The sequence below is a fragment of the Gopherus flavomarginatus genome, chromosome 1, assembly GCF_025201925.1.
Source record: "Gopherus flavomarginatus isolate rGopFla2 chromosome 1, rGopFla2.mat.asm, whole genome shotgun sequence".
In the NCBI taxonomy this organism is placed as follows: Eukaryota; Metazoa; Chordata; order Testudines; family Testudinidae; genus Gopherus; species Gopherus flavomarginatus.
In genome coordinates this window covers 127,545,167-127,561,421 of record NC_066617.1, presented here as the reverse complement: position 1 = coordinate 127,561,421, position 16,255 = coordinate 127,545,167, and the positions used below count along the sequence as shown (strand labels likewise).

General features: G+C 41.9%; 1 protein-coding gene across 1 annotated transcript in view; it reads right to left on the bottom strand.

Moving 5' to 3' along the window:
- The window catches only part of ABCC9 (ATP binding cassette subfamily C member 9), a 108,749-nt gene that overhangs the window by 31,588 nt on the left and 60,906 nt on the right, over window positions 1–16,255 (bottom strand). The window contains exons 16-23 of the mRNA XM_050936372.1: window positions 11,874–11,912; window positions 10,168–10,269; window positions 7,944–8,028; window positions 6,667–6,747; window positions 4,134–4,271; window positions 3,019–3,144; window positions 1,893–1,989; window positions 744–816 (exon numbers count right to left, since the gene is read on the bottom strand). Coding sequence (XP_050792329.1) covers window positions 744–816; window positions 1,893–1,989; window positions 3,019–3,144; window positions 4,134–4,271; window positions 6,667–6,747; window positions 7,944–8,028; window positions 10,168–10,269; window positions 11,874–11,912 — 741 coding nt within the window. The remainder of the gene's footprint in view (window positions 1–743; window positions 817–1,892; window positions 1,990–3,018; window positions 3,145–4,133; window positions 4,272–6,666; window positions 6,748–7,943; window positions 8,029–10,167; window positions 10,270–11,873; window positions 11,913–16,255) is intronic.

Below are 16,255 nucleotides of genomic sequence, written 5' to 3'. Positions count from 1 at the left end.
GACTAGTTTTAAGATTTCCAAAAGCTTTTCTGGTGTGTTCAGCTTGTCTTTACATTATCAGATGGGGAGAAGGCTCTTATGAGTTGTTTGGGAAGCTACAGACAATTTTGCCAAGCATTCCATACAGAAGAGTTGTCTCGTGTTGCTTAACAGGGCTCTGCCTTAACACTACCTGCAATCATTACAAGCTTTATCTTCATAGAAAAGGACACTATCATTGCAACATAAGGTGATGGTTGTGCTCTCTTGTAACATGCTTATGTATCACAATATGCTGCTGTGAAAATATTGCATTGTGGAGATTTAACTCTGAGACGCAACAAGAGTATTGAAGCTCACAGTACTACTATGCACACTTGAGGGGAATGTAGACCTGGAGTCTTCTGTCAGAACTTTCCTTTGACTTGACAGCCCTGAACTGACAGTCTCCAAAGTACTTTAGTAATTCTGAATATTATGGAGAGTCATTAATTTATCTGAAGTTGAAATTTCATGTGTGCTGGGGCACAAAGAGTTTAAATACTTTCCTAAGATCACACAATGAGTGACTGTCAGAACGAGGATAACAAGGAACTAGAGCACAGTGTCCTGTTAAATGTTACCCTTGAAGTTACTGATATGTATTTTACCACCTTAACCATGTGTTTTGTCTAAGAACTTTGGAACTGTTGGATGCTGGTGTTCTGCTGGAATATATAGTCATGTTCCCACAGGGCCTTCAATCCCCATTCTTTTTAACTTACTGAAGGAAGAAGATATCTGTACCCAGGTTATGGGACTGGCCTACTGACATGGCATTACTGCTATATCCCAGAACTAGAAGTGTAGGAAGACCTGGGTTTTTCTGCCCTCAAGACCACTGGAGACTGTACATATTAAAGAAGTGCCATGTTCAGCCTCTGGAGCAAAGCAGTGGAGGGTATCACTAAACCACCAAGTCATACTGCCATCATGAGCCTTAGAAAATACCCTATATCCCTCAAGTAGCATAGCCAGATGAAACACTCTACAGGCATTAACAGCCTGACAAACAGAACTTATTAATTAGATAGTCAATCCGGTCAATAACTCTGCCAGTCAATGAGAGTCCTTGGGGTAAATCAGTACTCCACTAAGCTTATGAAGCATTCAGTTAGTCCCTTTATCTCTCTGACACCATCTCACTGGCTGCCAGAACTGAATATTCTCCTGAGGGACTCCCCAGCATCCCAGGAGTGTTCTTGATAGGTCCTGTTGCCAGTAGCCTATAGCCACCCAGGTAACTTTACAAGTGATTCAGATCTGGATTCCTGTCTCCAAAAATGTAGAAATTTGTGGAGACAAAAAGGTAACTTGGATGATGAGGCCACAAATACCTAGAAAAATCCAGATCCAAAAATAGAAGCCTAGGCTCCATCTCTAATTTAAACAAAAAATTTTGTATTGAGGTATCTCAATTGGCAGAATCAGTGGGGGCATTCATAACTATGTGACATAACTGGAACTAGAAGGCTAGATTCTCAGCTGGTATAAAACAGCATAACATCAATGACTTCCATGGAGCTACTTTGATTAACACTAGCTGAGGCTGTGGCCCAGAATTTCTTAATATATCTTTTTTTTCCATTTCTCTTTTACTATCTCCAGAAAATTCAGCATAGTAAATCTCTAACTAGCTCTCCTCTATCCTTATTCCTGCACATTGTTTGCAAAACTCCATTAAGAATCCATTCAAAAGCTCTAATTTTAAATAGCTTAAAGTATTGGACTTTTACTCTTATTGCCCAAAGGAGTAAATGTCATCAACATCTTCTTATCTTGTTGCCAAGAACAGTTAGCAATATATTAAGAATGTGGATACATGCAAATGATACATGTTTATAGTCTACCCAGTCTGAAAAGATATAATGTACCTTCATCCTCATCCTCCAGTTGTGCTTTGGATTCTCTTGGGTACATTGCTCTTCTGAGAGTTTTTCTTTCCAAAGTAGTTTGGTCAGTTTCCATATCCTATAACATTACATTAACTTGAGAGCCCAAGCTATTGTGAGTGCCATCATTTTAATCTAAGAAAGGTGATGCCAGAGACAATGGAAGCTTATTTGCATCTGAATCCACCAGAAAAGCAAATTGAGGGGAGAATGAGGAAAACAGGATGGCATCAGCTTCCTGGAGCACAAGCAGCAGGGGAGAAAACATTACCTGGAGATACACTTCAAAAGAATATATTTCAAAGGTTTAGTGGACAATAAAAAGAAGGGGAGAGAACCTTTTATAACTTTAGGGACAAAAGAGGACAACACTCTTGAAATCTGTGAAAGGTGGATCCTTCAACCATATGGGTTGAAGATGCTAAGAAATTGCCTGAGACCAGTATTGTAATCTGTTAAATTTGAGACTCTAGAAAGCATGTTTTACTTTCATGTTATTTGTAACCATTTCTGCCTCTATTACTCTTGCTTAGTATCACTTAAATCTATGTTCTTTATTAATAAACATATGCTTACTTTTATTATCAACATCTCAGTGCTGTGTATTAAGGTGAAGAATGTGTCCTCAGCTGGGCTAACATGTTAGTGTGTGTGAAGTGTCTCTTTGGAGATAGCGGACTTAATAATTTGTGTGAGAGTCCACTGAGAGCACTGGACACTGCAAGGAGACGTCTCTGGGGAACTCGGGTTCACTAAATGTTACTTACGAGGCAAGGATTAGACTGGCAGAACCTTGAGGAGTTTGCTGGTGAGGTGGACAGACTGGTATGGCAGGGAGCTAATACAGTTTAAGCTCCAGCAAAGTTCTCTCTTGCTAAGGCAGAGAGGTAACACAGAAGCCTGTGTTTCTGGTCTCCTTGAAAAGCCCAGACCACTAAGTCACTGAGCTTAAAATCCTCCCATGAGGTCTACTGATGTGCAGAATTCCACCCATCAATCAACTTGAGAGGAGAATTTCACCCTAAATCCATTAGAATGGACACAAACATGGATCAACATTCAAGATGCAATACTTTGCTACAATGCACCCTGGTCCCACTGTCATTACCTTTTCTAATTCTTGGTCTTGGCGATTCATCAGAGTTTTCCAGTGCTCATACAGTTCAACATCTTTGGTCTGGATGTCCTTCAATGTCCCTTCTCTGAGCACATAACCGTCCTTCATAGCTATGATCTAGAAAGGAGGATTATCAATAGGCCAACTCAATAATGTGACATAATGTCACGGAGTGTGGGGAAGTCCGGTCCTGCACCCCTCTTCCTGGGACCCACAGTGACTCTTAGCCAGCCAGTAAAACAGCAGGTTTATTGGACAACAGGAACACAGGTTACAGCAGGGCTTGCAGGCACAGTCAGGACCCCTCCACCGAGTCCTTCTGGGCTTTCAGGGTGCTTGGATCCTAGCTAGGATACCCTGAATTCCGCCCACACAGCCTCAAGCCCAAACTCAAACTGCTTCCCTCCTGCCACTCCCTTCCTTTGTCCCCTTCCCGGGCAAAGGTGTTGACCTTTCCCCTCCCTTACCTAGCTCAGGTTACAGGCCCTGGCATCGTCCATCCCCTAAAGTCCTCCCCTGCTCTCCCACTCCCCACACAGACAGTCCCTACTGCATCACACATAATCACTGCATTTGGAACTATGCAGCAGATCTCAATGTGAATGAGCTCTAACTCAAAACTGGGCTAATTTCAGTGTTCATTGTACCCAATGGCTGCACATTTTATCAATAGCTTTTAAAAGTTATTTTGTCAACATATATATCTTACAATGAAACTGTTTCAGGAAATAGTTATTTGTGGACATAACGAAAGAGGACAAGGTATAATTATTAATAATAGAATAATTGTTTGTACAGCACATTTCAATCAAAGATCTTAAGCAGCTCTGATTTATAAGCTATGTGCCAATTACTTGTCCATGATTAAGTGGAAGTAAAGTTCAAATAAAATGCTTTTCACTCCATGTCACTCAGTGTTGCAGACCTACATGTGGAATGTAGAGGTAGGAGCTTCATGCCCACTTCAAGAACAGATGGTGGGATGGCTCTTAGCAGAACAATTTTTTAAGCACTATAGATTTGCCTTTAACTATATCCCCACCAAGGGATATCAGACCCTTGTCCTTACAATGTGACAAACTAGCAAGTGGTGGCTCCCCGCTTACCCAGTCCGCATGTGGCAGATATTGCAATTTATGTGTCACCAGAATAAGTGTTCTTTTGTCTTCCTGAAGGAACTTCAAGATACCTTCCTGCATCAAGTGATCACTTAAGTGAATGTCCAGTGCAGAGAATGGATCATCCTGCAATTGGATAAAAGAAAAAATGGGGCAGAGGGGTATGTGTGACATTACACCCCATATTTTTCATAGAAATATGGTTATGATATGAATATGGCATAACTAAGATATACTTTATGCAAGATGGCTCATGAAAGGTATCATTGGAAAGGTTATAATTTAATGAATGTGACTATCCAATTTATATGTATGTATCATTTCTGTACCTAAAGTTAGGAATATTGACTATGAACAATTACAACAGCATATGTACTTGGGGGGAACGCCTACCAGACAGCCCGCAATCCTCCTGAATGACCCATTTAAGAAGGACAATAGAACTCTGATTATGCTAATCTCCCACATTCCTAAGGTGCTTCCCTGGATGCTGCATTGACACTACAACATAAGGTGATAATGTCACCTGATGAAAAATACTCCCTTGAACACTGCTGGTACTTTTCCACTGTAGGGAGTAGGGATAAAACAAATCTTTTTTAAGGGCTGGGAAGGGGGCTGATCTGGGTTCTCTCCTCCATTGCCTGCCTAAGAAGAACTGCTGAAAAAACCTGAAGGGACAAGGGAACTAACCTGAAGGGAAAGGCAGGGGTGAGTCCAGACTGAGACAGGGGTCCAGTCTATAAGAAGAAATAACTGGAACTTTGAGCTACAGAAACTCTGCATCCTGCCTAATTCAACATATAGGGTGAGAAATTGCATTATGTAACCTGTTTCTTTAGTGAATCCAGCTTAGTTTGTGTGTTTTGTTTTATTTGCTTAGTAATCTGTTTTGTTCTGTTTGATATCCCTTATAATCACTTAAAATCTGCCTTTTGTAGTTAATAAACTTATTTCTTGTTTATAACATTACCCAATTTGTGCAATTCAAATCTTGCTGGTGGGGAGCAAGAAGGTGTGCATATATCTCTTTATATTGAGGGACAGGGCAAATTTTTATGAGCTTGCGCTGTGCAGATTTTTCTATACAGCGCAAGACAATATACCTTTGGGCCTGCACTCCAAGGGAGTGGGGCACCTGAGTGCTGGGGCAAGTCCCTTGAGCTGAGTCTTCCTAGAGCTGATCTCAGTGTCTGTGTCTTTCTGCAGGTGGGTGTGGTCCTGCCTGTGTGTGTGCTAGAGGAGGTTTAAGAGCCTGCCTCAGCAAGACAGGGCAAAGGGGGCCCAGGTTGGCGGAACAGGCGGGCTCAGTGGTATCCCCGTACATTAAGTGGCATCTTACAGGGGGGCAACCCATCACAGTATGTACCAGAGTTTGTTTATTTTGTTCTTTTAAACATTTAACCTATTCTAAAAAAGCAAACAGCTGTAATTACTAAAGTACTATCTGTTGCCCTAATGCTAATCTTTATCATCTTTAGTGAGAGGGCAAAAGTGGAAAACAATAAGAAAGATAAAACCTTTACTCTTAAGCCTGTAGGAAATCTCTCAGATTCTCCTTGTGACTTTTTAGTTTCCCCTCTGAAACACCTGGCATTGGCTACTGTCAGAAGACAGGATACTGGGCTAGATGGATCTTTGGTCTGACCCAGTATGACCATTGTGTGCTTATTTTCTATTTCTGAGTTAATTTAGTGCTGATCCCGGACTGACAGTCAGGGAAACTAGAGATGGACCTGACCTGGAACACCAGATTTGGAACCCTCCCCCAAAATTTGGGGAAATTCAGATCCAGCTTCAAACTTTAGACCCGAGCCATCTCAAGAGATAACTGATGTCATCTGTTGTTCTATAGAACAGATACAGCAGAGTCACTGCCAATGCAAGCTTCCTCTAACCTGACTCATTAATATGCCTGTACTTCCACCTGGAGAGAGTACCTGCAAGGATGAGAGAGTAGTTCAGACTTCAGTCCTTGTCCTCTCTCCACTGACTCTACCAGCAAGGATGACAATTGTGTTGACAAGTTTTTTATGTGAACACTTGTCCTCTAAGAACTAAGATGAGTCCACCAATTTATTTTGCCCAGAACTCAAACAGCCATCACATGGGTGATGACTTTCAGAAATCGTCAATATAGACTGAATTGGGAGTAGAAACAGAGATGTGAAAGGCCATGTATTCCATTGCTAAACCCCAAGTCCATTTATTCCCCACAAAAGGTTAAATTGTGATACCCTGGACTCTTGAAAAAGACTCTTCAGTGGGATGATGTGCGGTACTCAGTGTGAGTATGGGCATAAGAATCCTGTCCCAATCTTTTTATACTGAACTACAGGACCCTCTTTCACCAACCTCCTAATGTGTTGTGCTACTGCTTCTGGTCATTATTTATTTGTTCTTTTTCCTGTCTTTGCCTTATGGATTCAAAAGTAGATATGGGTCCCTGTAGGCAAGCTAAATATAGGGGCGACATTTTATTGTGAAGTTTGCATACTTCGTATTTAAAAAAAAATCTTACCAAGAAAACCATGTTGGTGTTTTGATAGAGTGCTCGAGCTACGCAGATTCTCTGTCGTTGGCCACCACTTAAATTAATCCCCTAGTGAATATAACAGGTCATAAAAATGTGTCTTTTGAATAAACAAAATGATTTGTATATGACAAGACATTGAAAAATGGCAAGTTTTTATTAAACCACCCAAAGAAGTTTCCTTAGAATTTTTCAAAGTGTTGGATATAAGGTTACTCCTGTTGGTAAACGAATACAGTCAGTGTATAACCTCCTGAAAAAGAAACTGTTATTATTAGTGCAATTTCATATAAACTAATCACAAATAACTTAGAATGTATAAAGTTATTCTACTAGCAGACTAGGACTGTCTTTGGCTGGGAAAACATGGAAGACTGTGTACAAAAGAGCCTTCTCAATAGCTGCAGGGGACAACAGCCCCTGTCCACTCCACCCTCTCTACCCCGGTAGATTTAAAAGAATTAAAAAATAAAAATCATGATGGAGCTATTTAAAAGGTGTTTTATAGGAAAACTGATTTTTTTCAGTTAGTCAGTTTAATAATACTTAAGTTTACTGTATCAATATAAGAGCTTGGAAGCAAAACTCCCACTGGATTAAGGTAAGTGGCACTGATCTTGACTTTTTTTCTGTACTCCTGAGTACAATGTAGACACAGGACTTCATTCTTGTTTACACTAAGAGCCACTTGGCCCCATTCTAGCAGTGTGAAGGAGCTTAGATTGTGTGTACATTACATTTACACCCATTTTAAAGCCCCTTTACCCTTCCAGAGTGGTGTAGAGTGGCCACAGTATAAATGAGAATCAGGGTCACAGTGTAAAATGAACACAGTGGAGTCATATCAGGAGTGAATCCTTCCCCTTGTTTTTCTTGAGTCTCCTAAATGACTTCATTTTCCATGATGTATCATAAAAAGAATGCAGGGGCTCCACGGCACTTACGGAAAGAATAAACGCACAGGGCTAGATTCTGGTCTGAGAAGCCAACAGAGTTATTCAGATTTATACCTGGATACCTAAGATTTGATTCTAGGCTAAGGTGCCTTAAGGAGTACATGATAATGCTGACTAGCTTAGAGTAGCTGGATTCTTAGATTGCTAGGTTTCATGAATATCTATGATGGCGTACAAGTTAATGTGGAATTACAATAAATATTAATAAATACAACTATTATGAATGTTTAACAGGCTTGTAGCTCAATGCAAGCTAGAAATGTGAAACCCAAACCAGGCTGTCATACAAACTACCATCTCTTTATTTACCCTTTCTCCAATTTCTGTCTGATCGCCAAATGGTAATAGGTCAATGTCCGGCTGCAGAGAGCATGCATCCGTAACAGCTTTGTATCTGCAGAGAAAAAAAAGATTATTCTTATGGAAAGACAACCAAACTGGATAAAACAAAAACCTCCTTCCAAAACTCAGACTTAATCTATTGGTGAAGTTCAAAAGAGTTTAGCTAACTTTAAAAGGGACCCAAGTGAAGCTTTTATAAAAAGCCATCTTTATTAGTGACTTCAATGAAGCTAGGCTAATTTGCATCAGCTGAGATTCTGGTCCCTGAATTTGTGGATGCTTATCTGTATTTTGTGAGATCTGCCCATTATTAATTGCTATCAAGTGAACTGAGTGGCATATCATAGGAAAGCATACACTGAAAGGAATATTATTTATTTTTAATAACTTAAAGCAAAGTGCGTGTTGCCAGTAAAAATGCCTAGATTTTAGCAATTTGTTTTCCTAAAATCAAGTCACTTCTCCCACTGCATTTGTTGGTTGACTATTTAAATGAACATAAAAAGTAAGTGTTGGACAAGAGTAGTCAGAACCAGGTACAAAAGAGCTCTGTTTTGACCTTCAGTACCCTGTATTTCCAGTGAGGTCTCAATTATCACTGACTTGAGGTAGGCACACAGCAGGTAGGCCTGTCTTCAGCACAATAATATCAAATTGTATTGTGTTTTGTAATGTGGTGCTCTGATATCCACTAGACCAGGACTGGATTAAGGCTTGGATGCAATAGGACCATACCTAGGTCCCCTTCTCCAAAGTCATATGATGACATCAGAACCTCAGCTTAATTTCAAAAATAGAAAACACGGTTCTGGTCTCCACAGTTTCCAATAAAAGCTTGTAAACATGCCCCAAGTGTAACAGATGCCATGACATTTGTCTAAGGCCTGGTCTATTTACAGACTTATGTCAGTATAACTGCATTTCTCAGGTATCAGAGGGGTAGCCGTGTTAGTCTGGATCTGTAAAAGCAGCAAAGAATCCTGTGCACCTTATAGACTAACAGACGTTTTGGAGCATGAGCTTTCGTGGGTGAATACCCACTTCGTCTTTGCTGCTTTTGCATTTCTCAGGAGTGTGGAAAGTCCACACCCCTGAGCAATGTAGTTATACTGACCTAACCCCTGGTGTAGTCAACTTTATATTGACCAGAGAGCTTCTCCCGCTGATATAGCTACCACCTCTTGGGGAGGTGAAATACCTATGCTGACCAGAGAAGCTCTCCCACCAGCGTCGGTAGCATCTTCACAAAGTGCCACAGCAGTGCAGCTGCGCCACTGCAGTGCTGTACGTGTAGACAAGCTTTGAGTCTGCAGACAGCCCCCAACAGGCAAAAGGAGCAACAGCCAGCTAGAACCAAGGAGAAAGCCCCAGACCTGCTGCCAGCGCAGAGTAGTCCTGCTGTTCAGGGAGGGGATACCCTTCCTCTTCTTGGTTGGGGGAAGAGGTCCTGTTGCTTTTCCCGCTACTGCTCCATGTCTACTCACTGCTGGGATGGTGGCTGTGGGGAGCATCCAGGTTGGGTGTGCCTCAAAATTGGGTTAATCTGGCCCCGCACAAGGCAGTAACCTCAGAGCATTAAGCTACTTTCTCTCAGGACCCAGATGAATAAGCAGCTGCTTCTCTGAAGCAGGAACCCTCTACACCTAACAGCCAGACTATGGCTTTCATCCACTGGTCCACACTGAGGGCAGTGCTGAACTGCAGTGCCCTGTAAGGAGCAATGGAGGCACAATTCCTCCCTGATCTCCTCAGTACACAGTGGGAGCACATAAGCTGCAATGTGCCTTTGGCCAGCCAACTCCAGAAAAAGTTACAAAGGGAGCACTTCCTGTGTCCTCAGAACAGGAACTGCCATTCTCCCTGGTCCTTACAAGGGGTGACCTCCCTGCTATGCAAGACCCAGGAACAATAATATATAATAATGGACTTAGAAGCCAAGAGCCCATTCTATCTCCCTTTGTTTCCCACCCACCCTCCCTATACTTCTTGCTAGCTCTATACCTCAGCAGTTCCCATTGTTTACAGTCCACTCTTGGGAGTGAAAATGTCAGTAATTGCTTCCTATGGCCTATCCCTTCAGTAACTTTAGGGTCTTTTACACCTCGTTCTCCACCTCTTTGCTTCCCTCCTCATCTGGCATGGAGGGAATCTAGTCCTTAGGTTTTATAACACTAAGGAAATTGATAATTACCTCTGTTTGTTAAAAGGACTCCCAAAGATAATGTTTTCCTCCACTGTAGCATTCAACAGCCATGGCTTCTGTGCTGCATAAGCCACAGAGTATCTGTTTCTGCTGGAAAAATTAAAACATCACCAATAAAATAATTATCTTGAATTGTCTTATGAACAGAGTTAACAATATGCATTAAAAAAGAACAAAGGTGAAGGCAAGGTACTATAAAAGGAACTGTAACAAAAGAAAAGACAAAAGTTTTAAAGGAAGAGGTTACATCAGAGAAGCATCCACTCTCTGTCCTGAAGTTAAAGGTCTGTGTACCAGGTTGTACTACTTAGACACTGCTTTAAATGGTTTGTTACTGGGCCAGAGATGGTATATGGAATTTAAGTCCAACAGCAAACTGCAAATGTCTAAAACCACCATTCCATCCATTGTTAAATTATGAGTAAATTAAAAGAATAGAAAATGTACCAGGGTGGAATAGTGTTTTCTAACATCAAAACCAGCTATTTGGAAAATAGTGTATAAAATGGATGTTTTCAGCCCATTTGCCTCATTGCCTTTTAGTATGTTTTTTATTTTAAACTACCATGTGTTTGCATTACAATTTTTCAGCAGATGCTATTTTTCTTATATGTAGGTCCATGTTAACATTGTAATGGATTGAAATTATACACTAAAGTATAGCACCCCTGTACCAATTCAGAAGGTATCACTATGGTCTGTTAAGTAAATATAATGCATATTTTGAAATGTGCCTCAATATATAGTGAATTATATAGTATGTGACTACTTTGCTCTTTACTCTAACTGTTTTGTTTGTGTATTCCGGCAGATAATGATTATGTGATATCAGCCACCTTTCTGAGACTGCAATACTGTGATGTGAACTGAGTGATAAAATGTCAGTCTTAATTATCATTGTCTTCATGTATGTTGCTTCAGATTACATCCTTACCATTAATTTAACATAGTAGGTGTCTATGGTTTTTTACAGAGAGAGAGGGTGCTATGGTATTGGTTAGAAATATTGGTTAGAAGCATTTAGCATCATCCCATAACCTGTAGAAGACCCAGAAATCTACTCAACTATGTTAAGATTTCTCCTTAGGTTATCAGGTGTCAGATAACACAGTGGTTCCCAACCACAAGTATGTGTGCAACTACTGGTATAGTACTTCTGCCATTTGTGATAGGTATTTTTGGCTGCATCTCCAAAGTGACTTAAATAGGAACAACACTGGACCCTTAATGATGAGCTTCCACTTAGTGTTGCCATCCATCCCACATTTACTGTGCACGCAACTGTGAGACTAGGATGTGGGGCAGCACAGGATTCACTGCTGGTTACAGAACATACAAGCAAATGGGATGCTGCAGGCTTCAGCATCACAACTTGACATCTGTGGGCCCCATCCTGCAGGATGCTGAGTGCCCTAAACTCCCAGTGATGTCAATGAAAGTTGAAAGCACGTAACACTGCAGGAAAGGCTTGGCACCTCTCATGGGCAGACATTTAAACAGGTGTACTGGCATAATTGCATGAAAAAGATTGGGAACCACTGCATTTAACAAAACTGCCAGTTAATCTTCCAGAAAGTTATCACCCACATGGTGAGGAGATAAGAAAATGACTGAAAAATACAAAGATGGAGATTCAAGGAGATTCCGAGGAAGCAAATGATTCTGATCAAATACACTGCAAATGGAAATAATACCTTCTGGTTGCGTCACAAGAAGGATCAGTTTCATTTATGCTGTAAGTTATAGTAAATGATGTTTAGTATTCAGGAAATAGAATAACTTTTTATGTGCACATTTCACATATGGGAAAAATAGATTAGGTACGCATTTGAATGGCTGAATTCATCCAGTTGTTTCTTCTTTTAAAGGGCAAATAGGCAAAATCTAATTAGTGTAGCCAATGATTTCATTTAATGGCTACATTAGTGACGTTTAGGAGGGAACTGTGGCTTTCCTATTGTGCCTTTATTACATACTTAGATAGGATAATCACTGAATTCATGCAGTTACGTGTAATTAGAACATTACTTTAAAAATGATCATTGTCATTTAATGCCTATTAAAGTAAAGAACTAATATCCCTCACTTGGAACACAGAGAAGGTTGGCGAGCACTACATAGGCGCATAGTTTCTAATCTGCCAAGGGGTGCTCCCCCGGTTCCGGCCAAGCCCCGCCCGCACTCCACCCCTTCCCCCAAGTCCCCACCATGCCCTGCTTGTTCCCACCTCCACTCCGTCCCTGCCCCACCTCTTCCTCACCCAGTTCCACCCCCTTCCCCGAGCACGCTACACCCTCACTCCTCCCCCCCCAGCACCTCCTGACACCACGAAACAGCTGATCTGTGGAAGGCAGTAGGTGCTGATCTGTGGTGCCTGCCAGCGAGCAGGAGGTGCTGGGGAGAGGGGAAGGTTCTGGTAAAGGGGCTGCCAGTGGGTGCTCAGCATTCACCATGTTTTCCCCGCAGGTGCTCCAACCCCAGAGCACCCACGGAGTCAGTGCCTAGGGAGCACTGTGTAAGCTTCCCCGCACAGGTTGGTCAATGTACTGCAAAACCCTCGCTGCTCTTCCAGCCCTGAGAGTCCCGTGAGCAAATGGCAAACTATGTTAGATTGCGTGTGTGGTTCTGAGGCATGCACAAATGGGCTGTGTGCCAAACTCACTAAACTCATTTTCAGTCGTGAGCCAGGTTAGGTTCTGAACACAGCTCAGTAGAGATAAAATGCTGCTGCATTAGCCCACTGGCTCCACTACCACCTATCCCCTTCTGCACAGACCAAATTCTCTAATAGGGTGACCAGATGCCCTGATTTTATACAGACGGTCATGATTTTTGGGTCTTTTTCTTATATAGGCTCCTATTACCCCCCAACCCCATCACAATTTTTCACACTTGCTGTCTGGTCACTCTACTCTCTAATGAACATTTTTATGTGGTAGGTTTTCAAGGGCATCCAACAGCAATCATGAGGTATATGACTTAATGGCTCTCCCCTTATATTAATAGGATTAACAGGGTTGATGTTATGTGGTAGTAGTCAAAGGAGGTCAGGAATAGCAGTGCCGATCATTGTGAGGAATGGTGATGCTTCACTGGAAACACTGGCTTGTACAACCTAAAAGAGGAAGATTATGCGTGGGGCTAAGTCAGGCTCCCTGCAGCTCCTGGAAGCAGCCATCTGGTCCCTGTGCATGGGCAGCCAGGGAGGTTCCGCACGCTGCCTGCACCCCAGTGCCGGCTAAGCAGCTCCCATTGGCCGCTCCCGCGGCCAGTGATATTAACAGGAACAGGAAGCAGGGAGAAAAGAAACCAGGCAGAGTGCAGTAGAGAAGCCAGGCGGGCTGCATTAAGCAGGAGCAGTTGCTCCCCTGAGTACAAACCTAAACTGATAAAGAGACTTGGGTGAGGACAGTAAACTTGGGAGCCTGAGTCTGGGGCCTGATAAAATTATTATTGTAGTGATTCCTGGAATGAGGACCTGTTTGTTGTAATGATTCTTGGGCTGAAGACTTATTAAGAGGGATATAGCCTCTAGTTAATGTGTTTCAGAGTAGCAGCTGTGTTAGTCTGTATCCGCAAAAAGAACAGGAGTACTTGTGGCACCTTAGAGACTAACTAATTTATTTCAGCATGAGCTTTCGTGGGCTACAGCTTACCTCTTCTGTCTGTGTGTTCCATTCTATGCATCCGGAAAAGTGGACTGTAGCCCATGAAAGCTTATGCTGAAATAAATTTGTTAGTCTCTAAGGTGCCACAAGTACTCCTGTTCTTTTTAGTTAATGTGTGTTGACTTCTCCTGGCCCTAGGCTGTTAAACTGACAGCTATTGCTGCTCCATTTGGGGAAATTAAGTTGTGACACACTTGTAGTGCCACACTCGACTGCAAAGGGGGTGATCTGGGATTGCCTGCACATTTACAGGACCAACAACTAGATGGTGTTCTGAGGTCATAGATGAATAACCACTGTTCCCTTTTTGGAAGAGTGGAAGAGCCAGAGTTGCTATCTTGGGACCTTGTCTAACCAGAGCTGTCTCTTTATTCAGAAACAGATTCCTATCTCCACTACCATGGAAAGATATTTCCAGGGTACAAGAGAGAGGGAGATAGAGGCCTTTGAGATTAAAAAGAGGGAAGAAGTTAGTCCCACAGAAAAAAGAGAGACTAGAATCTCTCATTTAAAACAAACAAACAAAAACCAAAAACAACTCAGATCTTCTTCCTTAACAAATAGCAGTGAGTTAAAGTGGTGGGAGAAGGACTAAGGAAATATATCTACCATATAGCTCTGGAACTGCCAACAGCAGAATAATTTTTAAAACTTTGGGACCAATGCAATGGTGCTTCCTACTAGAGTGAACAGACTGTAATAACTAAATTTCCCCTTATAATCAATGAGAGCAGTTGTATGAGTAATGAGACTTTGAAGCCCCCTGTTCAGCAAACCATCCCTCTTCAACTAGGTGCGTAAGCACATGCTTAAATTCTACTGACTTCAGTTTGACAAAAGCACACATTTAAAGTTAAGCATATACTTATGTGCTATGCTGAATCACGGATTCAGTAAAGAAGAGTTGTAGAGTTTGATCCTTTACTTTTATACTAGTAGAAAGTTTACTTCTCAAACGACATACTTTAATTACGACAACGAAACAAGTACAGTGCGTAGCAGTAGTCCAAAGCTCAGGTTCTGGAGTGTATGATATTGCCATGAAAAGGGTGCAGGTATTTGTAATCCTTACCTAATTTTATTCATTTATTATTTTTTACTCTGTATTTGAAAAAATATCCACATTTCCCCAGACCGGATCACTGCTAGTTACACCAGAGTTAAGCCTGAAATTATGAAAAGCACTGAACTGATTAGATTGATCATATGATGATTTTGACTTTGTATGCTAGTCTGTTAGCCAAATTTATTTAAAATCAAGATTTAAAGGGAAAGTTAAAAATAGACTTAGCTGCAGCCTGGACTACTGTCAATGTATCCTTGACTTGACCTTTTAAAACGCTAACATATCTCTAACTCTGCCCTTGTTCTCCAGCAAAACAAATACAGAGGGAAGCAAATTAATGCTAGAGTTCTATGACTGCAGTGGAACTATAGAGTTCCCACTTAATCTACAGGATCAACAAGGCAATGAAGATTCAGGGCCCCAATCATATGGATGCCCTCCAGCTGCATGAGAAACGTCCACTGAGGACTACCTTCCAGCCTCTCCACATAGCCAGGGCAGAACTAGTAGCCATGCTGACATTGGCCATCTACCTATTTATCCCTCTAGGAGGTCTTTATAACATCCATCACTGTGTTATCTAACCTTCTGTGATAGCAACCATGGTCCAGAGCTGTACTTGTTGCACGGCTGAGGGAAGGCACAGCTAATGCTGACTTCTGACAACACTTACTTTCCATCACTTTCCTTGCAGTCTGTCACAGCATTGGGTCAAAGAATGTCATTAGTAAGGGTTTGCACCAACTCTTGTTTTGTTCATGTTTTACACCTGGTTTCTGGGCCCTCACATATACTTTGCACAGGGGAGCCTTACATACCCTCTACTTTCTGCAGAGTACATCCAGAGGGCAAGGAGCATTCTGCTTAGCTGCTCTCCCCCTTTGCTTGGCTCCCCCAAGGCATTTTCTGAGAATTTGGTTCTCTCCACACCACACATCTGTGTGTGGTATGCAATTAGATATGCCTCTGTAAAGTCTGGATTGGAACTTTCCAACTCAGCTCTACACAAAGGGCTGAACTCTAACAATGATTCTGGATAGCCGCATGCCACATTATATGGGAAGCGTGCCCAGCCAGTTACTTATCAGAACAACTGGAAGCCAACCTCACGTCTAAGGCTTTTGATTACTGCAAACCACAGCACATGCAGTGGGAAAGAGGACCTGTCCCTGGCTTACAACCCCAGAATGACGTGGAAGCTGGGCCCCGGAGAGAACCTGGCCCATAACTGGGCCCTACCAAATTCACAGCCATGAAAAACACATCACAGACTGTGAAATCTTGTGTGTTCCCGCCAGTGAAATCTGGTCTTTTATGTGCTTTTACCCTATACTACACAGAT